Source organism: Nelumbo lutea, chromosome 6 (assembly GCF_056320005.1).
Source record: "Nelumbo lutea isolate HS-2025 chromosome 6, American lotus-T2T, whole genome shotgun sequence".
In the NCBI taxonomy this organism is placed as follows: domain Eukaryota; kingdom Viridiplantae; phylum Streptophyta; class Magnoliopsida; order Proteales; family Nelumbonaceae; genus Nelumbo; species Nelumbo lutea.
Window position 1 is genome coordinate 68,256,996 of NC_142689.1, and position 26,906 is coordinate 68,283,901.

At 36.7% G+C, this 26,906-nt stretch overlaps 1 protein-coding gene and 3 pseudogenes across 1 annotated transcript; all 4 read right to left on the reverse strand.

Annotated features, from left to right (window-relative positions):
• Window positions 1-4,292: 4,292 nt before the first annotated feature.
• On the reverse strand, window positions 4,293-4,739 carry LOC148849450 (auxin-responsive protein SAUR64 pseudogene; annotated as a pseudogene).
• A 2,845-nt stretch (window positions 4,740-7,584) lies between these two features.
• LOC148849451 (auxin-responsive protein SAUR68 pseudogene) lies at window positions 7,585-8,031 on the reverse strand (annotated as a pseudogene).
• Window positions 8,032-17,341: 9,310 nt separating this feature from the next.
• On the reverse strand, window positions 17,342-17,902 carry LOC148849452 (auxin-responsive protein SAUR64 pseudogene; annotated as a pseudogene).
• A 7,806-nt stretch (window positions 17,903-25,708) lies between these two features.
• LOC148849453 (auxin-responsive protein SAUR64-like) lies at window positions 25,709-26,149 on the reverse strand. Its single transcript, XM_088951413.1, has one exon. It carries the CDS (start codon window positions 26,147-26,149, stop codon window positions 25,709-25,711), a length of 441 nt encoding a protein of 146 aa, XP_088807539.1.
• Between the last annotated feature and the right edge of the window lie 757 nt (window positions 26,150-26,906).

Sequence of the window (26,906 nt, forward strand, 5' to 3'; positions counted from 1 at the left end):
AATAATGAAAAAGAGTTAAATAGAGATATGTGGCTCCAATTCATGGCATGTAGAGAGTGGGTAGGAAAAGTGAGTAGGAAATCTGGGTTCCATTTCCCCTTTTATGCTTTTTCCTTTTTAAACTCTATCTCCTTTTTCCCTTACCCCTTCCCAGCTCTCTCATTTAACTCTTTCCCATTATTCCTTTCACCCCTAACCACCCTTTTCATTAAGCCACAGTTGGCCTGTGATGTGGATCTATCCACACTATCTCGTGGATCAGTCTACACTACAGGCTAATTTCTCATCCAAAGTTCTCAACGTAACTTTCTTTTAGATTGAAATTTAGTGGGTGTTTGGTATTGTGGTCAGACCATGATATATTACGTTTTGAAACACACCACAATCTACTAAGGTGTTTGGTTGGCTTGTGGTGTGGATCTATCCACACCATCTCGTGGATTGGTCCACACCACAAGCCAATTTCTCATCCTATATGTTTTTATTATGTATATTATTAAAAAAATAAAATATTACTTCTTTCTTGTTATATAATTATTATTTAATGTTGCATACATTTTTTAATTTAATATATGTATATTTTATTATTTTTTTAATTATGTTTGTATTTTATTAATTATGATTTTTATATAAAAATAGTACTCTTGGCAACCTAATGAATTTATTTATTTTTATAATATTTATTAATTTTTAAATTGTACTTTAATTTACAAATATTAATAACATCCTAAATTACTCTTAGTAATTATTAATATTTTTTATTATGTATATTACTAAAAAATAAAATATTATTTTTTTCTTATTAATAGCATAGATCACCTTACATGTTGTTTAGATTATCAATGAAACCCGAAAATCCGAGGCCCATTCGACATCTGATCCAATTATCTCATATTTAGATGATGTATTTATGTAATCGAATCTAATTTGGATGTTAGAATCACATTTGATTAATAATCAGATTGGATTCAGATTTGGCCCCATCCGAATCCGATATTATTTTTATTAATTTTAATATATAAACTTTATATAATTATATTTAAAATTATAAAAACATATTCTATGTATTATATTATATGAATATATAATAAATTTAGTATGTTATATTTACATTAATTTATTATATATAAAAGTTGAAAAAGAATTGAATTTTTGATTTTTTTAATATTTTAAAAAATTTAAAGCATAGTTAGGTTAAATCTGAATCCGACCCAATTCCATTAGGACCCAAATTCAAATATGAGTCTTTAAATCTGATTGGATTTCAAATTGGACTCGGATGCAAGTTCTCAGTGGTTGGATCATATATGGATTCTACTACACCCGATCCAAGTCCGATCTGACTAGAGACCTACATGTTGTAGGTGAGATGCATGGAATCATAACACAAGGTGTGGATGGAAATGCACTACACCTTGTAGAATACCTGTTAGGGTATAGTGTGTTTCAATCCACACTTCTTTATCCATGGTTTAGAATGATTGCCATGTTGGGGCGTGGTGTCTTCTCATCCACACTGCATCCACCCCACAGGTGTGTTGTGAATATGAAAACACACCACCCAAATTCTCATCTACATTAGAACATCCCCTCAATCAGCATTGTATTTCCTTAGGAAACTATCCAAAACAGTATCCTCTTCCTTTTTTTCCTACTTATGTCTTCTTCTATTCTTACATTTTTACCCAAAATTCAATACCCTTATTTTGAAATATCCTAATTGATGTCTCAGTTTTTGGATTGAAATTTTTTTAAGATACAGCTCTTCCACTACCCAATGAAACTGCCACATAGATAACAATGGTTATTTTTATTCCTGATAACAATGGTATTTAGTTCATTCATCCCCCCCTCCCCCCTCCCTCCCTCCCAATCTCTTTTTCCTTTGTTGTACATTCATTTTTGGAATTGAGCTTTTATAATTGATTAGTTTAGAAATAGATCAAATTTTCACTCTATCCTACATCTGTTGAGTTTCAAATCTAAGTATAAGTTGCGGTTTTGTAATTGGAATTGAGCGAGGGAAAAAGGAAGTTTTTTAATTTGTTGCAATTTTTACAGGTTAGTCATTTCCACCTCACCCACCAAAATGAAAATATTGTAGGTCTAAACGGGTTAGGAAGATGATACAAATGGGTTGGGTGCAACCCATATTGGACCCTAATCCAATCCAAACCTGACTATAATTATTTAATTTTTAATTATGAACCGGTTTAATTTGATAATCTTGGTAATTATTTAGTAATTAATGAATTATTTAATTAATAATTAACCAAAAATGAACTAAAAATCACATATAGATTACTGATTAATTAATAGTTAACTAATGATATTTCAGCAAACTATTTACAATTTTTTGTTATACTTGATAGCAACTTATCATAAAATTTACTGTCAATATTTATATTTTTTGTTAAAATTAACAGTAAATTATCACAAAATTTACTCTTAATTTTCAATATGTACAGTAAATAAATCTTGAAAATTAACAATAAATTATCAGTCAAATAACAATCAATAGCCATCAGTAATTGTTAATTTCTAGTAATTACTAAATTATTATAAACTACTGAATAAATCACGAAATAACTGAGTTATTAATTAGTAATTATCAGAAAACTATTGATATTGTTAATTTTCAATAATTGATACTAACAAATAATGAAAATAAATAATACATTTTATTAAAAATAAATAACTATCAGAAATTTTAATTTAGAGTAATTGCTGATTTATTGTAAATTACTGAATAAATTAATAACTAACTGAATTATTAATTAGTAATTATAAGTAAACTATCAAGTTTTAATGTACGATAAATTATAAAATATTAATCATCAGTAAACTATCACTGTATTTACTGTAAATTTACAATAATTAACAATATATAATTATTTTGGAAGTTTCTAAATATTATTTTAGTAAATTTTCTCATTAATTATGACTAATTATTTTTGGGAAATTTGGTAAATGATTAATTTATCTAAAATTAATTTACACAAAAGATTAAAATTGCTAAAATTTATTTAATAAAAATTAAAAATATAATGGAACTTAATATACATAATTACCAAAATGTATTATATTAATTTAAAAAAAGATACCAAAAACGTGTCCTACTACATAATGGAAACTGTTGTCTTACATTTGGTTACTTATATTAACCCCATTTTCCAATTATGTAAAAATCTTCCTAAAATATCTCTCCCCCTTGAAACCTCTCCAAAACTTCTCTTACTCATTAGGAAACCTCAATTTTCAATAGTTTTTCATTTATTACTTTTAAAATTTTTGGAAACTATATCCACTCAACGAAATGGTGGATATATCTCTTTCATAAAATTTTGTTTCCTTATTAAACGAATAATCTAGGTTATTTCGCAAAATGTCTCTTGATTTTTCTCCCAAACTCTCTCCGTCTCTTTCTCTCTCTAGCTTTGTCAAATTTTTCCTTAAATTAGTCTTTCCATCCTAATTTGAGGTGAAACGGCCCTTTCAATTCTTTATGTTCTAAATCTAAACTATTTATTTTATTTATTTTATTTTTTTTTGCAAGGCCTAAGGGTTGTCAAATCCAACAATTCAATGGAAGGTCAAAACCCATCATTTAAGGTACACTTTCGATGTATTGTTATATTTAGCTTGATTTATTTATTTCATTATATTTGGAAAACAATATTTTAGCCATAAAAACACTCTTAAATTTGATGGATAATATATGCAAATATGTTGATTTTTGGAAGACTATTTTCTTGGAAAATAGTATTGTTATATTTGTTGGCACCCCATAGAGCGTGTGCAAATATTCCCAAATGTATTAATTGTGGGACACTTGTGGGACACAAATTCCTCACAAAATGGTGGATCCCGATTGTCAGTCCCAACCACCCTGTGTAAAATTAATGATTTAGTTCTCAAGTAAAAATGTTTAATTTCCATTCTAACTCAAACTTTCTAGAACATTAATTGTTATTTATCATATATATCAATAGCATGGAAAGTAACCACTGGATCACAATCACAATTATACTTTAGTTAAACAAGAGGGGACTTGTCAAGATGAAGAAGAATCAGGTTGCCGGAACAGGTATTACTCTAGTATGGAAACACTAACATATATCTGCACGAGTAAAAGTGAGCTCGATATCATTTTCATCCATAAATTCTGCCGAAGATACAGCAACAGAACTTGTATTTGTATATGTATAATTATTTACAAATTCAAAAAGAAGAAAAAAAAAAATACTGAAGATCCTACATGATCCCACAGGTCACAGCAATATATGACTTGTTCAAAAGCCATTGACGAGTATAGGCCAATTATTCGGATCTTGATGGAGAGAAGAAGATAATGAGCACTGATATGTAGATAGGGTCACAACTAAGGCCTTCTCTAAGTCTCTTGAAGGACGTCTTTGCACCACCGAGATGATGTACTCTGTAAACGCCGCGTCGCATGGCAATGTTATAGGCCTATCGCTCGGTAGTCCAAACTCTTCTTCGGACATTCTGAGTAACTCTATGAAGATGGGATTGTTGAGATACGCCAACGGAATAACACAACGTTTCTGATCAGCCGTGTACACAACGAAGTGATCTTTAACAGCCACCATTGCGCTGCACTCATCTACATCCCGTTGTAGTTTAGTTCTTGGCGATGCTGAGATTCTTCTCCTGCCGATGGCTGCCAACTTCTGCCACTTTCTTGCCATGGCAAGAAGCTTCCTGTTGTTGATCATATTCTGTAATGTGAGCTTGAAAAAATTAAGGGCCTCGAGATTCGCTGAGGTTTCTAAAAAGAGAAGAGAGATTGTTTTGGGGATGGAGAGAGAGCAACGGGCATAGCTTAGTTATATAGAATTTCCAGAGAAGAGTAGCTTTCCTTATGTCGGGTTGCATATGGGATGCATAGTCATGTGATGATTGGACTATTAAGTTCCATCAAGATTAAAGAGTTTGGCAACTTGGCATGATAGATTGTTGAGTAAATATATGATGGCCTCGTGGGGATAATAGGGCGTCACATTGGATGTTGGATTTCTTTCTTCTCAATTGGTTAGGCAAAGGAGTCAAAGGGAAGCACTGAGTGGGCCACAGGGGATACATATTCTGTGTCTGAATTTCAGACCATACATCCATTATCCATCCTTTTCTCAACTCGACATATAACGTGGCTAGGTGGGTGGGCTTACTATATAAACTGTCCACTTGCTTTTGATTGGTGCCCTCTACTCTGCCCCAAGACAAAATTGCAATTGGTTTTCTTTACCAACTTAGCTTGTTTATTTATTTGAGTTCTTTTAAACCTGTTTATTTTAGGGGGTGGTTTTCCAATGTGAATGGTTTATTATTTTTGCTGACCTTGCAGTTGTTTTCATAATAGAAAAATATCCATTCATAACAGCAAATTCCAACTAGTGTGCCTTCTCTACTCCAACGACTACTTACAAAAGAAGCCCCACATAGGGTGCTTGTTAGGGGTGTCCATGAAAACTGATCAATTCAGTTTTGGTTTAGTGTTTTTTGAAAAATCAAAGGATCGGTTTGATTTTTTGTTAACTTATAAAAAACTGATGATTATCGAACCGATAGATATATATATATATATATTTATATGTATATTTTATATATATTTTTAACATATATCACACATTTTCTATATATTATATATAAATACATATTCATTATATATAAATACATACATATATTATATTTATAATAATTTATTTATAAATATATTATATACATTATATATTTTTATAATATTCATAATATATTATATATTTTTTATTATTAATAATATAATATTATACATGTATCTATATAATATAAATATTATAAATATAGAAAAATAAAAAACCAAAGAATGGACCAGTCAAAAACCAAAACCGGTGGACCGGTAACCGGTGGTACTGGTTCAATTTTGGTTTGGAGAAATGGAAAATCCGATAATCCTAGTTCAATTTACAAAAATTACCCATGATTCAGTTAACCAAACTATGAACACCCCTACTGCCTGTTTGCAAAACTACTACTCCATTGAATTAAAGGGGTGGACTCCATTGAATTAAAGGGGTGGGCTCATGTATCTCTTCTTATTCAATTAGTTATCTAATACAAATTATAAAGTTAAAAATAGACGAGGTTGCTTTCTAGATATAGGGGCCCACTAGGATTTTACAAGGACACTATATCTTAGTTAAAATGTCAGGATTGTCCTTTTGATGTTTGTAAGGTCAGGGCGGTGTTTAATTGATCCACTCGGGGCTGATAATAAATTCTTAGGGCTCATTAGCATCTTGGTGAGTGTTTTACTTGGCCCCATAAGTACATTATTTAATGTTCTTTTATTCCGTATATAAAATTGTTTATAATGAATGTTTTATACATAAAAATGTACACCAATTCTCAGAGGGTATTATTTTAGGTAAATGACATTTGTTTTTAGTAGAACCTACTAATACCAAAATACAAATGTAGACTTATTTCTTTTCTGTACTCACCAACCCCCCACTTTTCGGAAAACGAATGAGGCCTTATGTTTATGATAACATTCTTAACGTACGTAAGACTCTTTTCCATAAAATCGCGAGGTTAAGAACTTGGAACATTATTTGTAGCTAGACAAAAATAAAGAACATGTTCAATTATAAGTCTCTTTTTTCTCCTTTATTAATTTATTCTAAATTTTGCCTTTTACCATGTCTAGGAAAGGTGAATGTGGAAAAATAAAGGAAAAGAAAATTATAGGTGGAATCAATGTTACACTTCTATTTTTAAACTACGGCTTTCCTTGAGGCTGTGTTTGGTTAGAAATAAAAGGTAGGGAAAAGGTTGTTTCTTTCAAACCAAACACAACCTCAAAGCCCTCCTCCCTGTTTATTAGGTGTGACTATTGGCCAATGCTAAACCACATATTCTCATTCCAGCAATCACTACATACTTAAATTAAAAACTAAAGTTCCACCAACCGCCTAATCTGATACATGGTTTCCACACCGGTACCACCTATTCACCTAATATATGCTATCATATATCTTTGCAAAACAGAAGTTAGGCATTTGTCCTGACAAGTATTAGAGATCCCGTCTCCATTGGTCACCAAATTTGCTTTAATATCCAGTAAGAAGTGTAGGTGGGTTATTTGATTCAGAGAGGTGAAGATAGCGAGCAACGACAAGTGGTGAGAGACGCTAGGACAGTCTTCTCTAAATATTCAGACTGATGCCTTTGCACCAAATTGATGATTTTCTCAATAAATCTTTAGACAGTGTGATAGGCCCATCGCCTGGTAGTCCAAACTCTTCAGATATTCGGAGTAATTCTATGAAGATAGGCCCATCGCCTGGACCCTTCTAAAGATAAAAGATCAGGTTGCCGGAACAAGTAATACTGATCTTGTATGGGAACACCAATATACATTTTGCATGAATAAGTGAACTCGATATTTTTCATTCAAAAATTCTGCTGATCATACAACTACAAAATTTGTATATGTATAATTATTTACAAATTAAAAAAAAAAAAGAAGAGTATTTGAAGATATTGCATTGTCCCAATGGGTCATAGCAATATATGACTTGTTCAAAAGCCATTGACAGGTATAGGGCAATTTCTTGGTTCTTGATGGAGAAAAGAAGACAATGAGCACCGACATGTAGATAGGGTCACAACTAATGCCTTCTCTAAGTCTCTTGAAGGACATCTTTGCATCATTGAGATGATGTACTCTGCAAACGCCGAGTCGCATGGCAATGTGATGGGCCCATCGCTTGGCAGTCCAAACTCTTCTTCGGACATTCTGAGTAACTCAATGAAGATGGGATTGTTGAGATACGCCAACGGAATAACAAAACGTTTCTGATCAGCCGTGTACACAACGAAGTGATCTTTAACAGCCACCATTGCGCTGCACTCATCTACATCCCGTTGCAGTTTAGTTCTTGGCGGTGTTGAGATTCTTCTCCTGCCGATGGCTGCCAACTTCTGCCACTTTCTTGCCATGGCAAGAAGCTTCCTGTTGTTGATCATGTTTTGTTGTGTGAGCTTGAGAGAAATAAAGGTCTTGAGGAAAAAATTAAAGGAAGAGATTTGCTGCAGATGGGTTTCTGAGAAGAGATTGTTTTGGGGATGGAGAGAGCAATGGGCATAGCTTAGTTATATATATAATTGCAAGCGGAGACAAGCCAGAGAAGAGTGGCTTTCCTTGTGTCGGGTTGCATGGGATGCATAGTCATGTGGCAACTTGGCATGATGGCTAGATTGTTGGGTACGTGAGTGGTCCTGACCTGATGTACATGTAGGTATGGGGGGGCATCACATCCAATATTGGATTCCTTTCTTCTCGATCATCAATCATCAATCATCAATTAGGTTAGACGACATACTGGGTCAGACTAATTTAATGTGCCAACTCATAGACTATGAAATTGTTGGTGACCACTGAAACTCAAGTATTGCTATACTTCTGAAGATGAAGATAATCTCTTGAAACAACAATCAACATGATGAGAGCATTGTGGGGATACACACATTCGAGTCCGGATCTCCTGTCCATCACAATTTTGCCCACGTTTATCTTAACCATACATAGAGAACATCCCATCTTCTTCATAGTATTATGCAGGGGGAGATGTTCTCAATTCATGGGAGGTAGTGTATTATGAGTAGGTGTGGATAGAATTCTAGTGGGCAGGAGATCCGGAGTCCACACATCCATTACCCATCCTTTTCTCACCTGAACACCCAACTTGTATAGGTGGGTGGGCAGTGGGCTTATTATTATGAATCATCGATCTACTTGCTTTTGCTTGGTGCCCTAAACTATGTCCCAAGTGGAAACTCCAAACTGCTTTACCAACTTAGCTTTTTTTTTTTTTTTTCTAAACCAGACCATTAGGCTATGTTTGCAGGGAAAGGAAAGGACTACCTTTTCCTTCAAACCAAACATTGCCTCAATGTAACTTTGTCTGCCCAAAATTCAACTGCCATATATATATAGATGTAACTTTCAAATCAACTGATACAAAATCTCATGTTTGGATTGGGATGCCCAAATTTTTCCTTTTTAGTATATGTTAAACTAAGAATAGGTAGTAGATTTTCCAAAATCCATACGGAATTGGCGTGTCAAGATGCGTACATGGACCTTCAATTAGGTTTTGGAAAATCTTGATGAATCCACCGTAACACCTATATGGGCCTTTACCATTGTCCCTCAACGGCCCAGTTGAGAATCATAATTACCAGATGAATGGGAATTTCATGAACTACAAGCAATATTTTTTGAGAAATCCAGAAACACCCATTTATTGTCCTTCAGCCATTAAAACAACTTTTTATTAAAGCTTCTTTAAGAGGGGTAGCTCAGCCGAAGCAACTCAACTTTCTATTAAAGCTTCAGTCCTCCCACAAGGGGCCTTATATTTGCAAATTATTGAATTAAAGCGTGGGACTACGTACCTCTTCTCATGCAATTAAGGACATACTACGAAGAAAGGATGGAGGTCCACTAGGATCTCAAAAGGACACCATATCTTAGCAAATAGGACACGGATTGTCCTCCTTAGGGGTGGATTTAAGTCGAACCGAGCTGAATAGTATGAGGCTCGAGTTCAGTTCGTCAAGGTAGTACAACACTCGAGTTCGAGTTCACGATCGGTTTGAGCTAGAACCTTGAGCTCAAGCTCGGAACGAGTTAAAAATTCGTAAGTTCAAGCTCGTCTCGGCTTGAGTTCGATTTGAGAAAAAATGTTTAATAAAAATAAAAAAATTATATATAAAAAATACTTTTTTTGGATATTTAAAAATACTAAAAATTATAATAATTAGTTATTATTATATATAAAAATAAAAAATATTATATATATATATAACATTTTTATTATATATATTATTTTCTATAATGTTATATTTATCATCATCATCATCATTATTATTATAATTATGTAGCTATTCGAGCTTAGCTCGCAAGCCTCACGAACCAAGCTATATTAGGCTCGAGCTTGGCTTGATTATTAAACAAGCCTATAAATTGGGCTCAAGCTCGACTCGAAACTCGATTGAAACCAAACCGAGCAGAGCTTTTCATGAGCCAAGCTCAAATAGCTCATGAAGAGCTCGACTCATGGCCACCCCTAGTCCTGCTCTTCATTGCCCTAAAGACAAGAAGAGATGAGACAAGTTTATAGATGTTAGTTGGAATGCATGTGCTTATAGGAGACGATGTCAGGGTGGTGTTTCGTGCACTACTTGAGGTTGATATATGCTCTTGGCCATAACTTGACCACTGTTTATCTCCTAATTTGCTTTGATCTCTCTTTCAATTTAATAGATGGATGAGGAAAACTGAAAGCCCTCCTTACATAATACCATACGTTTATTGCATTCATGTTCTCGATGCATAGTTAATCATGTATTGCCTCATTCAGTCATTCCAACAAACCATACATACTAAACTAAGGTGTGGTTTGGATGAACTTTTTTTTACAAAAGTTCAAAAATAGAATGTCACATTTGTTTGAAACTGTTTTTAACTTTTAAAAACACAAAGTACACATATGGTAATATATATATATATAAATATATATATATATATAAGTGTGTGTATATATATATATATATGTGTGTGTATATACATATATATGTGTATGTATGTATATATATATGTATATATATGTATGTATATATGTATGTATGGGGATATGTGGCGCAAGTCAGATTGCATTTTGGTTGTCCACTCATAACAAACTCTAGGCAGGTTCAAGTATAAATAAGTGGCATCATTACCTAGGTAAGCTATCTTGGCATTTATTGCTCTAAGCTCTCTTAAGCTCTCTAGTGACCTCGTCTGAGCCACTTTACTCAGGCCTTGTCCTGTCAGCACCCGATTTTTGCTCGGTCTACCGCCTGGACCTCCAATTTACCCTAAACACCTGATCAAACCTTTTCGACCCCTCTGAAACACCCAAAATCCCAAAAATCCCAACTTTCATCCCCAAAGCTCTCAAAACCACTATTAAACCAGCCTGATACCTATCTGATGGCTCCGATCAACCCACACTTTCACCTCAACCATCAAATCAGACACAACCATCGGTTCTAAGACACCCCCAAATACCCACCTATGAAATCTCAACCCAACATACATCTATTGGGCCTTTAATCACACCAATATTCCATTTTAAGGCCCTAAACTAATTGAATTGAGCCTTTCCAAATCTGCCCGATTCAGGCCTGGTTAGCCCAATATGACTTTACCACTCATCTCAGACTATCCAAAGAACCCAAATCTCAATCCCCAAATCCTCAAAACTCGTTACAGATCTCACTTGATACCCCTTGACCAAATTACCAAAATACCCCCATTCAGATTACTAAAATACCCTTTGAACAGATCCTCGTAAAACCCCCCTCTTCCGAACTACCAAAATAGACCTACCAAAATTACCAAAATGACCCCTTTAACCAATTCCCAAATTACCCCCAACCTAATTCCCAAGTACCCTCCTACCAGAATTACTAAAATACCCTTGACTAAAGTTACCCGAACTACCCCTGACCTGATTCCCAAGTTACCCCAAGTGTCCAAAATACCAAGTTACCCTTCTTCCCTCAATTTACGCCCTTAAAGACACCGACCTAGTGATACTGCCCCCAAACCCTAACCTACCCACTTGAATACCCCCTTCCTCTCAGTTTTATTGTTTAGAAACCCCCTTCCTTTCAATTATAAAAGGGAAGGCACTATTCCCTATCGGGGAGAAGAAGAGAGGTTGAAAAGGGGGGTCTCTTCGAATAGAGAAGAAGCAACTCTCAGGTTTTTTCCTTAGAGCTGTCGAATTTAAGAAATAGGCAAGTGCCGACAACATCGAAAGAGAGATTCAAGGGAGAAAGAGATCTCCCATTTTTCTGAGGAGAGAGAGAGAGATAGAAAGTAGGGTAGAAAGGAAGAGAGGAGAAAAAGAGGGAGAAGGGGGGAAGGAGCTCAAGTGAGAGTAGTTTGAGAGAGAGCTCAAGTGAGAGAAGAAAACAGAGAGAAAAATGATAGAGAGAAAGGGAGAGCTAAGAGAACCAAAGAGGAAAATATGATAGAGGGAGAGCTAAGAGCGCTAGAAAGAGAGAGAAACCAAAAGAAAGAAAGAGGTGAGAGCTGAGAGTTGAGAGAGAGAGAGAGCTTCAAGCGTGAAAGAACTCTCCTTTTTTTTGAGAAAAGAGAGAGAGAAAGAGCATAGAAGAGAGAGGGAAATCAAGAGGAAAGAGAGAAACCGAGAGGATTCTTGTCCTTTACCCTAGATACCGAATACATCAGTCATTCCAACCATCTCCACTGGATTTCAGTGCCGCTACTAGAGCCCTAGATCCAACTCCCTTGCCATCCCCGAGCTAGGGTTTCTACAGCACCAAAAGCCCAACCATACATAGAACCTCTGCATACGAGTTCAGCAGCATCGTCAGTCTTCAGGTTACAAGAGGTGTTCATTTTATCTCATCTCCTTTAACTTTATATGAAGTATTTCTCTATTAATACTTGTGTTAGTTTGGTGTTTGTGCAAAGTTTGAATTGAATGTGAGGACCTTCCTCAGCATCCGAGAGGATTTGAAGTGTTTCTTTTTGCCCTATGAACTAGTCAATTAAATCTAAAGGTGGGGGCTTGATAGAAAAGGGGTGAGAATTCATCCTTTTGCTCAGACCCTTGCATCCAAAAGGGGGTTGGTTTGGAGGAGAAGAGAGAAGCTCCTGAATCCTCTCAAATCACTGTGAACCCAACTCCTCACACCAATCCAAAGGAAAATAGGGAAACCAGCGCTCACACTGACAAGAGAGAGGGGTGCCTAACCCCTTCCTTCTCTCTCTCTCTCTCTCTCTCTCTCTCTCAATTTGCCCATATTGGCCTTGTCTTGGTTGATTGGTATGGAGTCACTGCTAATTCTAAATGATTTTTAAAATTTAAATCCAAGAGGCCCATTACTCCCAGTTGCGCATTCTGATGGGTGGCGACTCCATAACTTCAGCCATGAAGTGAAAAGTCAGCGGAGGTATTTTACCGATGTTCACAGGGCCCAAAGAAATCAAGACGTGACCGCATCAGAACGCTCCAAAAACTGGGCCGATCCGTTCTGCGCTCAAGAGGACCAAGACGAGGCCCAAGCCCCCATTGACAGAAGGATTCTCGACCTCCTAGTGCAAATCAACGCCATGAAAGACTAACTCCAATAAGTAAGGTAGGGCCGAGGTGATGCCTCCACCAATGAAAACCCCTTGTCCAACAGAATGGACACCTTCACCGACTCCATCACCTTGGAGCTCCTCCCACCCCACTTCAAGGACCCCACACTAGAAATGTATGATGGAACTACTGACCCCGACAACCACTTAGAAAGCTTCTGAGTGCTAATACTCCTATACTGATATTCTGACGCCTTGACGTGCTAAGCTTTCCGAGCAACTTTCAAGGGGGCAGCCCGCCGATGGTTCTCAGGGATCCCCCCTCGCTCCATCAGCCAGTGGGAATAGTTCTCGAACATTTTTCTCTCCCACTTTGTCAGCAATCGATGGTGCCAAAAGATTGTTGTCTCCCTCATGTCCATCCGACAAAAGTGTGGCGAGAGTCTGCAGTCCTACGTTGACTGCTTCAAGAAAGAAAAACTCAAGGTCCGTGACCTTGACCCCTCGGTCTTGATGCACCCATTCATCAACGGCCTCCAACCCGAACCCCTCAAGTGGTCCATCGCCAAGACACCACCGAAGAACAAGGCAGAATTTTTCAAAACGGTGTAGAAGTACATCGTTATCAAAGAATCCTTGGCTGACAAGTGTCTGAAGGGCAAAGCCGACCCCAATAGAGGGGGTCTAGAGAAGACGAGGAAGAACGGAGACAGCCGTGAAAACCATTGGTCATGTACAAATGATCAAGTATTAATTAGAGATCCGGTCTCCATTGGTCACGAAATTTGCTTTAAAATCCAATAACAAGTGTAGGTGGGTTATTTGATTCTTGAAAGAGAAGTGAAGATAAGGAGCAACGACAAGTGGTGAGAAACACTAGGACAACCTTTGCATCAAATTGATGATTTTCTCAACAAAGTCTGCTGTGCAAAGCAGTGTGATAGGCCCATCGCTTGGTAGTCTAAACTCCTCTTCAGATATTCGGAGTAATTCTATGAAGATAGGATTGCTGAGATATGCCAACGGAATAACAAAATGTCTCTTATCGCTTGTGTAGACTACGAAATGGCCCTTACTGGCCACCAATTTGCTGCATTTGTCCGCATCTCTCAGCTAACTTGTGCCACTTTCTTGCCGTGGTAATGAGTTTCTTGTAGCTAACCATGACTTGTAATGCAAACTTGATTAAAAGAGAGCTTCAGCAACAAAGGATGAAATTTGTTTGCTAATAAGGAATATGTTGCTGAGGAAATTTGTTTGATGGAGAAGAAAATGGGAATAGCTCAGTTATATATAATTGCAGAGGAGACAAAACCATGCAAGAGTATCTTTCCTTTGTGTTAGGTTGCATGGGAAACAAATTAAGTCATGTGAAATTTTGGTAGGATTGATCTGACATTGTAGAGGTGGACATGTTTGGATGTTGTTAAGTCATAACTATATATACCTTCATGAAGGTAGTAGGGCCATTACATTCATTACTTGATTCTCAATTTTCCTACCCCTTACAATTTTTCGACATACTAGGTCTAATCAATTTAGTTCCAGCTCATAAATCCTACAAATGTTTGTGGTTATTGGAATAAGATATTATTCCTAGAAAGATAGAATGCATGCACCCTGAAGCACCAAAAAATTCAAAGCAGTAGTAGAAAGCAAGGAAGGCAAGTGGTGGGGAGCTGCATGTTTTGTTGTAGGCAGATTAGATGGTTTTTGCTTCTCATAAGTCGGAATAAAGTTAATCATGGATCCATCCTTCTCCAACCAAATTAAACATCCAATGTGACTAGCTAGGCTGGCCGTAGTGGAGATCATACACTATTCCCTTTCTTTTGGTTCTTTTAGTCGATTCGCCTTAACCTATTAAACGGGTCCGGATGTAATAGGTACATAGATAAGCATAATGAGTGAGCACGTAATAGCTGTATGATACATGTCCCAATTAATGTGCCTTTTATCCAAACATTTTTATTCTGTTAGACAACTATTTTTTCACCTTTTTGCTGTTTGTTTAGAGAAAAACCACAAAAAAGGTTCTTCTATGGGACATTAATGTTCAATTATTAGCCCAAAACTAAACCCTGATAGATGCTCTGAATCATTTAGATAAAACATCAAATAGATGGGTTATTGCTTGAAACTTGTAGGGCCAACTCAAATCCTATGAGACTCTATTTGACTGGTAACCAAGTTGAAGGTGTGTTTGGTGCTGGCATCATGATTGTGTAAAATTGGCAGAGAAACTGGATCCATTCAGTTAAGTATAAACCATACGTATATACAACTAATCTTATCCTCAAAGATGTTGGGGCCAAGATACAAATAAACTAGCGTACATGTAGGGCCTCTTAATCCTCTCTATTTATTAGAACAAAATTAAGGATGTCTAAAGAGACAAATAATATTATTAAAGTAAAGATAAAAGGATAAAAAGAATGAAGATAGAGATTTTGTGACTTGTAAAGGTGTCAAATCAGCAATGCCATATATCAAATATTTGCTTTATATGTGGTTCATACGGTTTAGCAAACTTGTAAATAGTGTTGTCCGTTACAAGCAGATTCAACTCCAATCTAACATGGGGAATGGCGATCATGGTTTTCAAAACCGGACTGGACCGGATGGTCGGACCAGAAAAACCTAGAACCGGTCAACCAGTTCCATTTTTCTCTAAAACCAGAATTTTTTCAAAAAACGTTGATTTGGTCAGCAAATCACTGATCCTGGTGGTTGAACCGTTTGAACTGTTCAACAGTTTTGACCATGTTTTATTTTTTATTCTTTTGTTAGAATGAACCACCTGTTTGATTCGACAATCAGACCGTTCAACCCAAGAACCGAACCTTAACCAGTTCATTATCCGATTTGATATTTAACACCTTGATGGAGATCATCACTTACCTGACCAGGTCCAACCGCATCCATGTCAAAATTAAGAGAGCAATCTGAGCCCAGCTATTATAACCTTATATCCATATGCAAGCTAGTGCAGTACTGTGGCACCCAGACTCATTGGTCCTCTGCAATAGTTGCACTAACTTTATCACAAAGACTAGAATTCCAGCACAAAATAAATTAGATAACAAATCTAGTTTCCTGTTTAGAGGAACTCGTTTATAACATATGCATGTAATTAATAAGATAAGGATTCTAATTTCCTCTTTTAAGAGCATAATTTGTCTGCATATATATAGCAATAAATATTTCATATAAGCAAAAATTAAGAATCCTTGACTCATCCACAATAAATTCAATGGAAATTCATAACCCACCATTTAAGGTCCAATTTAGGATGTAAAGCTGCTATATGTAGCTTGATGTTTTTATTTCATTCCAGACATGTTGATTTTGGAAGTTTATTTGGTTGGTAGGGCTCACAAAAGGGTAGATCGATCCGGATTGTCAGTCCCAACCACCCTGTGCAAAATTAATGGTTTAGCTCTTAAACAAAAATGTTTAATTTTCATTTTAGCTCAAACTTTCTATAACATTAACTGATAAATATTATATATATCAATAGCAAGGATAGAAACCACTGGATCACAATTACAATTATATTTAGGGGGCATTCTTTTTTTGGATTTTGAGAGAGGGGAAAGTTGGTCAATGGGATTTTGATTATCATTGACCAAGAAACCCATGTTCATTTTTCAGATTTATATGGGGATGAGTGAAAACTTATTGTCAGGGTATACCCATCTTTCAGCTGGGTAAACTAACTTTCCCATCTAAGAGAAAATTGCTAATACTTGGATGGGACAAAATACCCTTTTAATAATGGAAATTTTATGGCTAAGATGGCCATTGCCTTATTTACATGAGAAATAAAAGAAAATGGGTAAATGTACTTACCCGGGTAAATCTTTCTTAAGAAACACTTACCCAGCTAAGTGCATTTATCCAGATAAGTGACTTATTAGGGCATTAAATTAAAGAGGTGGACACTTCTCAAGATAAAAGATCAGGTTGCCGGAACAAGTAATATTCTTGTAGGGAAACACCAATATACATTTTGGATGAATAAGTGAACTCGATATTTTTCATTCAAAAATTCTGCTGATCATACAGCTACAGAATTTGTATATGTATAACTATTTACAAATTAAAAAAAAAAAAGAAGAGTATTTGAATATATTGCATGGTCCCAATGGGTCATAGCAATATATGGCTTGTTCAAAAACCATTGACAAGTATTGGCCAATTACTGGGATCTTGATGGAGAGAAGAAGATAATGAGCACCGATATGTAGATAGGGTCACAACTAATGCCTTCTCTAAGTCTCTTGAAGGACGTCTTTGCACCATTGAGATGATGTACTCTGCAAACGCCGAGTCGCATGGCAATGTGATAGGCCCATCGCTCGGTAGTCCAAACTCTTCTTCGGACATTCTGAGTAACTCAATGAAGATGGGATTGTTGAGATACGCCAATGGAATAACGAAACGTTTCTGATCAGCTGTGTACACAACAAAGTGGTCTTTAACAGCCACCATTGCACTGCACTCATCCACACCCCTTTGCAGTTTAGCTCTTGGCGATGAGATTCTTCTCCTGCCGATGGCTGCCAACTTCTGCCACTTTCTTGCCATGGCAAGAAGCTTCCTGTTGTTGATCATGTTTTCTAGTGTGAGCTTGAGAGAAATAAGGGTCTTGAGGATAAAGGAAGAGATTTGCTGAGGTTTCTGAGAAGAGAAGAGAGATTGTTTTGGGGATGGAGAGAGAGCAATGGGCATAGCTTAGTTATATAGAATTGCCAGAGAAGAGTAGCTTTCCTTATGTCGGGTTGCATATGGGATGCATGGTCATGTGATTATTGGATTATTAAGAGCCATCAAGACTAAAGAGATTGGCAACTTGGTATGGTAGATTGTTGAGTGGGTTATCACATCCAATATTGAATTCCTTTCTTTTGGAGCAGTGACATACTGGGCCCGACTAATTTAATGTGCCAGCTCATAGAGTATGAAATTGTTGGTGACCACTGAAGTACATAATCTCGTGATGAAACAATAGTACAAGGGAGTCAAGATGATGAATATGCATGGTGGAGACATGATATGTCTGGATTTCAGACCACCCATCCTTTTCTCACTTGGACATCCAATGCGGCTAGCTGGGTGGGGTCATTATATGATACCCCCACTTCCTTTTGCTTGTTGGTTGGTGCCTTCATCACATCTGCTCCAACACGAAATTGCAAGTTCTTTGGTTTACCATCTTAACTTGTTTGATTTGATTTCTTTTGAAGTTGTTCATTAAGGTGTTTGTTAGCGTGAATGTATATATGATTCAAAAAATATATATATTATTTTTGTTGAACTTGCTTGCACTTGTTTTTATTATGGAAATTTAACAAATTCATTTGCATGGGGGAACGCCACTTATTGTGCCCTTTGTACTTCAAAGGACTATTTACCAAACAAGCCCCACACAGGGCACCTGTCTGTTCAAATTCATCTGTGCGACATGGATATCAAAATTAACACCCAGGGGATAGGTCACTGACTAAGAAAGTAGGAATAAAAGTAAAGAAGAATATATGAAAATAAAAAGGTGTTTGGTGAATTTGATTGAAATCATTGTGGTCAAAAGATGTCCAGCTCAACCTACACTAGGGACCAGGATCGGTACAAAAGCTCAGGTTTGAATCCTTTGACTCATTCAACAGTCGTGTATTTAATATATATTAGTGATTTAACAGGGATTTTCTTACCTTCATTTCGGGATCTACATATTATATTGTTAATGCAATTTCATTTGCATTATTACAGATGCATGCATGGGAAGTGTAAATAAGAAAATTGTAAATTTTGATTCATTTTGCTTACTGTTTTACTTAATTTTGCTTCGAGTTTTATTTTGATTCACCTGCATTGTGAATAAGTAAAAGCATAAAGCAAAATAAAACCCATAATAAAAGAAAAGCAAAATTAATTTAAACTTAATTCATTTTCAGTCCCATACTTTGGCATCAATTCAAGTGAATACCTTTTGAGTGTAAATGCTCATGCTTTTAAAGAACACTCGACTTTCACGCATATATAACCGGAAACCTAAATGCTAATATAATGGCGTTCCACTAGGAGTATATATTGTCATAGTGGGCACAAAATGGCAGAAGATTTTTCAGTAGCTCTATGTCTAAAGGAAAGAGAAGAAAATAAATATCTTTTTCATGTCAAGGATGGGATAAGGGAAATAATGTAATTTCACTTCTGAGATAAGGGTTGACTGAGTCCGAGGTGACCAAAAGCACACTTATTGGGATTCAGCTTCATGTTATACTTCCGCAAAATGGCAAAGATCTCTACTAGGTCCGAGGTGCGTTGGCCATCCTTCACGCTTTTCACAACCATGTCATTTATGTAGGTTTCAATGTTTCTCCACATCTTATGCTTGAAAACCTTGTTTACAAGCTGTTGATAGGTGGCTTTGACATTCTTGAGGCCAAAGGGCATGACTTTGTAGAAGTAGGTGTCATGCTTAGTGATAAATGAGGTTTTCTCCTTGTCCTTGGCGTGCATCTTGATTTGATTGTATCTGGAGAAGGCATCCATGAAGTTCAGTAGTTCATAACCTATGGTGGCATCGACGAGATGGTCAATACTCAGATTCATCACTTCCCGTTATCCTTTTTTACCATGACCACATTGGACAACCAGGTAGGGTAATGTACCTCTCGGATGAAGCCGACATCAAGTAGCTTGTCAACCTCCTCTCTGATGGCTTTCCAATGTTCCTATGCAAAGTTCATCCTTTTTTGCTGAACTGCTCTATATCTTGGGTCCATGCTCAGCTTGTGAGTAATGACCAAAGGGTCAATTCCGAGCATGTCAGCGGAAAATCAAGCAAAGACATCGGCATTAGTGCTGCCACATAGCACTTTCGGGTTGTCTGCTAATCCCCATGAACGACTCTGACACCGTGCTCGGTGGGGAACTTAAGGGTGAGGCGGTAGGAGGAGATAGCTTCCTTGAATGTGTGAAGGGTCGGCCGACCGATGATGGCATTGTAGGGGGAGCTGATCTTCACAAGTAGGAGCTTGGTCATCCTCGTCACCTACCAAGGCTCCATTCCCACCATGATTGTGTTAGACAGTGTATGCCCTTAGCTCCAATCAGATTGATGTAAATTATGTCATTTATTGTAAATGAATAAAGTACATAATTGATTCATATCATTGTGGTGTGTTTTTATGTAATACCCTTAAACTGGACACTTATGAGACTCGTGTTAGTTTAGAATCTTCACAGCCATTGGATAGATCTGGGGAGATTTATCCTGCCAAGGCTGACACTGATGTGCCACCAAGTTGGTTGGGGTGGCTTGTCTCAGATGCCAAGGTGAGACATGAGGTACATGTAGTGTGGGTTTTCTTGAAACCCTGAACTGGACCAGAGTTCTAGTATTGCCCTGGACGTTGGAGACAGATGGGCAAAACCGGAATGCTACACCTGACCCCTAGACTCGATTATGGTACTGTACTAGGTGTCGGATCAGGCTATCTTTGATATGCCAATCAGTGAGATCCTTAGAGGGGGTCAAAACCTGGGTATGTAGGGACAATCCGAGAATTCATCTGAGTGGGTGATCATAGTGACAGGATCAGCCCCTTTGTTAAACAAAGTGAATGATCAATAATGCACTCTCTCTGATGGAAACCTAAACTGCCAGCAGTTGATTTCAACTGTTGAAATTTATTTATGCAATATATATATATATATATATATATATATATATATATATATATTATGGTTTCAAAATGTTTGCAAAAGGTTTTATTTCCCGGGATCCATGTTAGTAGAGAGTGCGGCACTGTTCCTTGCAACTGAGGGAGAGATCCTCTCTTATCGAGTACTGTTTGATCATTATGTGTTGAGAGGTTAAGTGTAAGAACATTGAGGGTAATACCTGATAGGCTAATCCTGCATCTGCCCACAGTCCTTGGGTTTTCATAAGGTGGCTAGACTCGATGACCATTTAGTGTAAATGTTAGGCCCATTAAGAGTTCATAGTGATGGACTCAGGGGTTCACTGTCTCCTACAGTAAATTCGGCTAGGCCTTGTAACAAAGGCTAGGTTGAACCCATGTGGCTGATGTGTAAATCAATGTTTGGGTCCCATGCCATACAAAGAGAGCCAACTGGGCAGCAAGTTAAGAGGTTAAGTGAGCACATAAACTTGCCTAAAGCCTAATTTCGAACTGGGTTAACTAGATTAATTAAATAGGGGCGGATCTGGGTTTGGATCAGTAGATAAGGATAAGAGGATAAGTCTTATCCACTTAAGGAGTTCAGATCCAAATAAAGATTTGGATCAGGAAACTCCTAATTTGATTAAGATTAAGCTGATCTTAAACTATAGATAAGATAAGGGATTATCCTGATCACTTAAAGAGTCAATATCCAAATAAATATTTGGATCAGGAAACTCCTAATCAGATTAGAAGGTTGTCTCTTTAAGGCTATAAATAAGAGAGCAGGGCGGACATGAAAAACACACCAGATACAAGACAACAATCTGCAGAGTTCTTCCATGTTCTTGCTGCCCCTACCCAGTTCGATTTCCACTTGTGGGAGTGATCAAGAATTGTTCTTGATATTGCTTCTTGGTAGAAGAAGCAATCTGAAGTCGTGCTTACCAGCCCTCTACTCCATTCTTGCTGAAGAATTTGGTTCTTGCTGAAGAACCATCCTGTGGATCCTACTTCACCACACACTGTGTCATCTTCAGTGGAAGCAGGTTTTGGTTATCTCCTTGGAAGTGAACACCTTTATTGGGAGTTACTACTACTTCGTATCAAGTATATCCCTCTCCTCCCTTTTGGTTTCAGATCTGGTCCGATTTGATTCAAGAAGGATCCTTGAAAATGCAGTTTTCTAAAATAGGGAATGCGATTCCCAGATGGGAAAGAGAGAAATTTTTTAAATTTTGCCCAACCTTCTTGCAGGGTTTGACCATCCATATGATGGATCTCTCATCCCTTTAGATTGGTAGGGTGATTCTTCCCTCCGGTTTGATGATGTTCCCCGAGAAGCTAATGAGTGGCACATTGTCCGGCTATAGCCGCTCTGTAGTTAGCTTCATTTTCTCCAAAGTTTTAAATATAATATATAGTTTAAAACTTATATTATCTTTATTGATTAAATTAAGTAACTTGATATGTATAGATTACCATTATATGGTTCAAAACTTATAATTTAAATTTAAATTTTATAAATATTACCTTTTATATCACATATCGTACACATTGAAATATTAAAATGAAAATACATGACCAAATCACTTAAATAACTCAATGGTCAAGTGAGACAACGGCCTCTGTAACAATGAGTGGTTGGGTTCAAATCTTCAAATTTCCAAAAGTATTTTGGCATTTATTTCAAAGAAAATTCAAATCCAAGGCAAGTTCCACCAAGGCCAACCAAGGCTAGCTCATTGAGTCGGTTTAGGTAGGGTAATCGCCTAGACCCTAGAACTGGCCTACATGGGGATATCGGTTCCAAGAATATGGAACCAGACCTTACCCAATAAAAGATTAGGTAGAGTCGGTTTAAGACCAGTTTGAGGTCGTTTCCATTCAATTCTAGGTAGAACCTAACCATTTACTCACTCCTAACCTAATAGTGGTACCCTGTACCCATAACAATGGTCTTAATATCCTTCTTAGAGATCGTGAGGAAGACCAAACTAATAACCAAAATACTGTATCAAAGTTGGGGCCTAGGGAGGCCAAGGAGTATTCAACTAGAAAATGGAATTTACTATATCTGTTTATGTTATGGCTCATGATGAAAGTTCCGCTGAAGGTTTATATTCCCAATTCTAAACAAGAAACTAAGGCCATGTTTGGTTCAATTCTCATCATTTTTCATTCTTACCCAAGATGAAATTCTAAAATGGAAAAGAATGGGTAAAACTAGGCAAAATGAGAAAATATTGCTATGAACCAAGCACTTTTTTCCTAAAAATGAATTCTTTTCAGATTGACAAGTGTCTTGTGTTGCTCATTTTCATTCTTCAAAAAAAAAAAAAATTGTCGGTATTCACAAACCACCAACCTAGGTCTCCAACAGCCAATGCTTGCTAATTGGCATAGATGTTTTGTAAAACTACTTTCGTAAATGTGCTTTTATGAAATTACTTTCGTAAAAATGCTTTTATAAAAGTACTTTTTTAAAAGAGCTTGTGATGAACTCAGGGGTTCACTGTCTCCTACAGTAAATTCGGCCAGGCCTTGTAACAAAGGCTAAGTTGAACCCGTGTGGCTGATGTGTAGATCAATGTTTGGGTCCCATGCCATACAAAGAGAGCCAATTTGACAGTAAGTTAAGAGGCTAAGTGAGCACATAAACTTGCCTAAAGCCCAATTTTGAACTGGGTTAATTAGATTAATTAAATAGGGGCGGATCTGGGTTTGGATCAGTAGATAAGGATAAGAGGATAAGTCTTATCCACTTAAGGAGTTCAGATCCAAATAAAGATATGGATAAGGAAACTCCTAATTTGATTAAGATTAAGTTGATCTTAAACTACAGATAAGATAAGGGATTATCCTTATCACTTAAAGAGTCCATATCCAAATAAATATTTGGATCAGGAAACTCCTAATCAGATTAGAAGGTTGTCTCTTTAAGGCTATAAATAAGAGAGTAGGGCGGACAGGAAAAACACACTAGATACAAGACAACAATCTGCAGAGTTCTTCCCTGTTCTTGCCGCCCCTACCCAGTTCAATTTCCACTTGTGGGAGTGATAAAAAATTGTTCTTGATATTGCTTCTTGGTAGAAGAAGCAATCTGAAGTCGTGCTCACCAGCCCTCTACTCCATTCTTGCTAAAGAATTTGGTTCTTGTTGAAGAACCATCCTATGGATCCTAATTGGCATAGATGTTTTGTAAAACTACTTTCGTAAATATGCTTTTATGAAATTACTTTCGTAAAAATGCTTTTATAAAAGTACTTTTGTAAAAGAGCTTTTGTAAAAGTACTTTCCTAAAAGTGCTTTTGTTCTTTCACAAAAGTGCTTTCATAAAAATGCTTTTGTAAAAGTGCTTCCATAAAAGTTCTTTTATAAAAATACTTTCTTAAAAGTGCTTTTATAAAAGTGCTTTCGTAAAAGTACTTTCATAAAACTGCTTTTATGAAAGTACTTTAGTAAAAGTGACTTTATAAAAGTACTTTCATAAAAGTGATTTCGTAAAGGTACTTCCATAAAAGTTCTTTCATAAAAGTACTTTCATAAAAGTGCTTTTATAAAAGTACTTTTATAAGTATTTTTGTCTTCCATGAAAGTACTTTTGTAAGGTGCTTTTATAAAAGTTCTTTCGTAAAAGTACTTCCATAGAATTGCTTTTATAAAAATACTTTAGTAAAAGTGATTTTCTAAAAGTACTTTCGTAAAAATGATTTCGTAAAAGTACTTCCACAGAAGTTCTTTTATAAAAGTACTTTCGTAAAAGTGCTTTTATAAAAGTACTTTCTTAAATGTGTTAGTAATGTACTTTTATAAAAGTGCTTCCATAAAAGTGTTTTTATAAAAAGTACTTTCATAAAAGTGCTTTCATAAAAGTACTTCCATAAAAGTGCTTTCGTAAAAGTGTTTTCATGTAAAAGTATTTTTACAAAAGTGCATTCATAAAAGTGTTTCCTCGAAGAATGAAATGAACAAGATGGGGCATGATTACTTTTCATGTTGCAGGGTAGTCAATTTTTGTTCTATGGGACTGACTTTTCATTCTAAAAAGAATGTGGCCTTGGGCAAAAATATTGTAACCAAACACTCTAATGTTATTTGTGCCTAGAATGAACAAGAATTAAGAGAATGAGGCCCAAAACAGTAAATCAAATATGGCCTAAATATCCAATGAGCCGTACTTAGGGCGACTGAGAAGATTGGGGTCAAGCATAGGATGGAAATAAGATTGTCCTATTCTGGACAGGCCCACGTACAACGCCTATAGTTTTTAGCCCGCTACAAATAAGGGAAGGGCAGAAACGAAGCCCGTAGTTTGGTCCGAGCCTGATGATTCATAAGCTAATTAAACCACATACCATTTCTTGTGAGTTGTTTATTCTCGATCGGTGGTTTAGTAGTTACAGGTTAGAATGGTGCAGATGTGAATTCATAATTAGCAGGCTGGCCTTAACATATAAGCTGACACCAATAAATCAATCTTGACTTGCCCCACCAACCCCTTGAGATTATTCTGAGCTTTGGGCTGGTTTTTCATTAAAGGCCCAGAAGAACTCAGGTTTTACTGGACAGGCGTAAGTTGGGCCTCCATCGATCTCAACTGCCCAAATTTTATATCTATACACGAACAAATGCTATTTTTTTTGAACAAATATGAATAAAAATACAATTAATTCTTTGCAAGAAGATGCGGGTAAGGTTGTCTCCTGTATTTAATTTTCTTCTGTTGATAATGGCTGAAGTAAAGTGTAGGAATGAAAAAACTATTTGTATTGCCTCAAAATTTTAGATTTTTGTCGATTATTATGTACAAATGTGTAAAATAGAAGTAGAAATTTCAAAATTAATTGACAAGTAAAGGCGGGTTAGGTTGTTGATGGAGAGATGAAGATGGCGGGCACCGACAAGTAGCCAAGGACATAAGTAGAGTCTTCTCTAGATCTCGAGAGGGGCGTCGTTGCACCAAGGAGATGATGTACTCCGCCAAGACTGCATCGCAGGGCAACGTAATGGGCCCATCGCTTGGTAGACCAAACTCCTCTTCAGATATTCTGAGTAATTCTATAAAGATGGGGTTGCTGAGATAAGCCAAGGGAATGACAAAACGTCTATTATCAGCAGTATACACAACGAAATGGCCCTTATCGGCCACCAATTCGCTGCACTTGTCTTCATCACTTCTTCGGTGAGTTGTAGCCCTTGCTGATGAAATCCTTCTCCTGCCGATGGCAGCCAACTTCTGCCATTTTCTTGCCATGGCAACGAGCTTCTTGTGATTAATCATGACTAAGAATTTGAGAAGAGATCTAGACTTGGTCTGAGAACTCTAAGCCAGATTGATTGAGTTAGTGTGGTTGGGGTAGGTCAGTTATATACAATTGTAAGAGGAGACACACCACGCAAGAGTAGCTTTCCTTGTCTTGGATTAGAGGATCAAGGATGGAATGGAAAATTGCAAAATCATACCATGCTGTGACCATTGGATTTGAAAAAATACTGACGGCTGTATGTGTATGTTAATTAAGGAGGTGGGCCTGCTTGGATGTGGTTGAGTGCTCATCCAGGCCCAAGGCATGCACCAATAGCAGTTGGTAGGGCATCACATCCAAGCTAGGTAGATAGACTCACTGGATACTGGGTCCGTCCCCCTAATAAAATTGAGGTGCCAAAAACTGCCGATTCTTCTGTTATGAAAATTGTTACTGGTGATTGAATTACTTGCTGAGACGACAGAGAATCTCGAGAATGGCATAGAGCAGACGTGGTTCAATTGGTATGTTAGTTTGTCCCACCGACTTTGAGATGATCTATAATAAATTTAATTTCTGCCTCCTTAATATTCACAAAATTATACAAGTATTATCAATGTACAATTGTGCCTGTATTGATTAGAGATGATCTGGTCTCCACTTGATTTACAAGGCAGTGTGATAAACCCATCGCTTGGTAGTAGATGATTGTTATAAAATGGTCCCCAGTTATGGTGACATTGACCCTTTGAAAGTGTAGATTATCTACATATGTATAACAATAAATATTCC

Coding starts and splice junctions, on each gene's coding strand:
- LOC148849453 (XM_088951413.1), bottom strand. CDS start 26,149: ATGATTAATCACAAGAAGCTCGTTGCCATGGCAAGAAAATGGCAGAAG.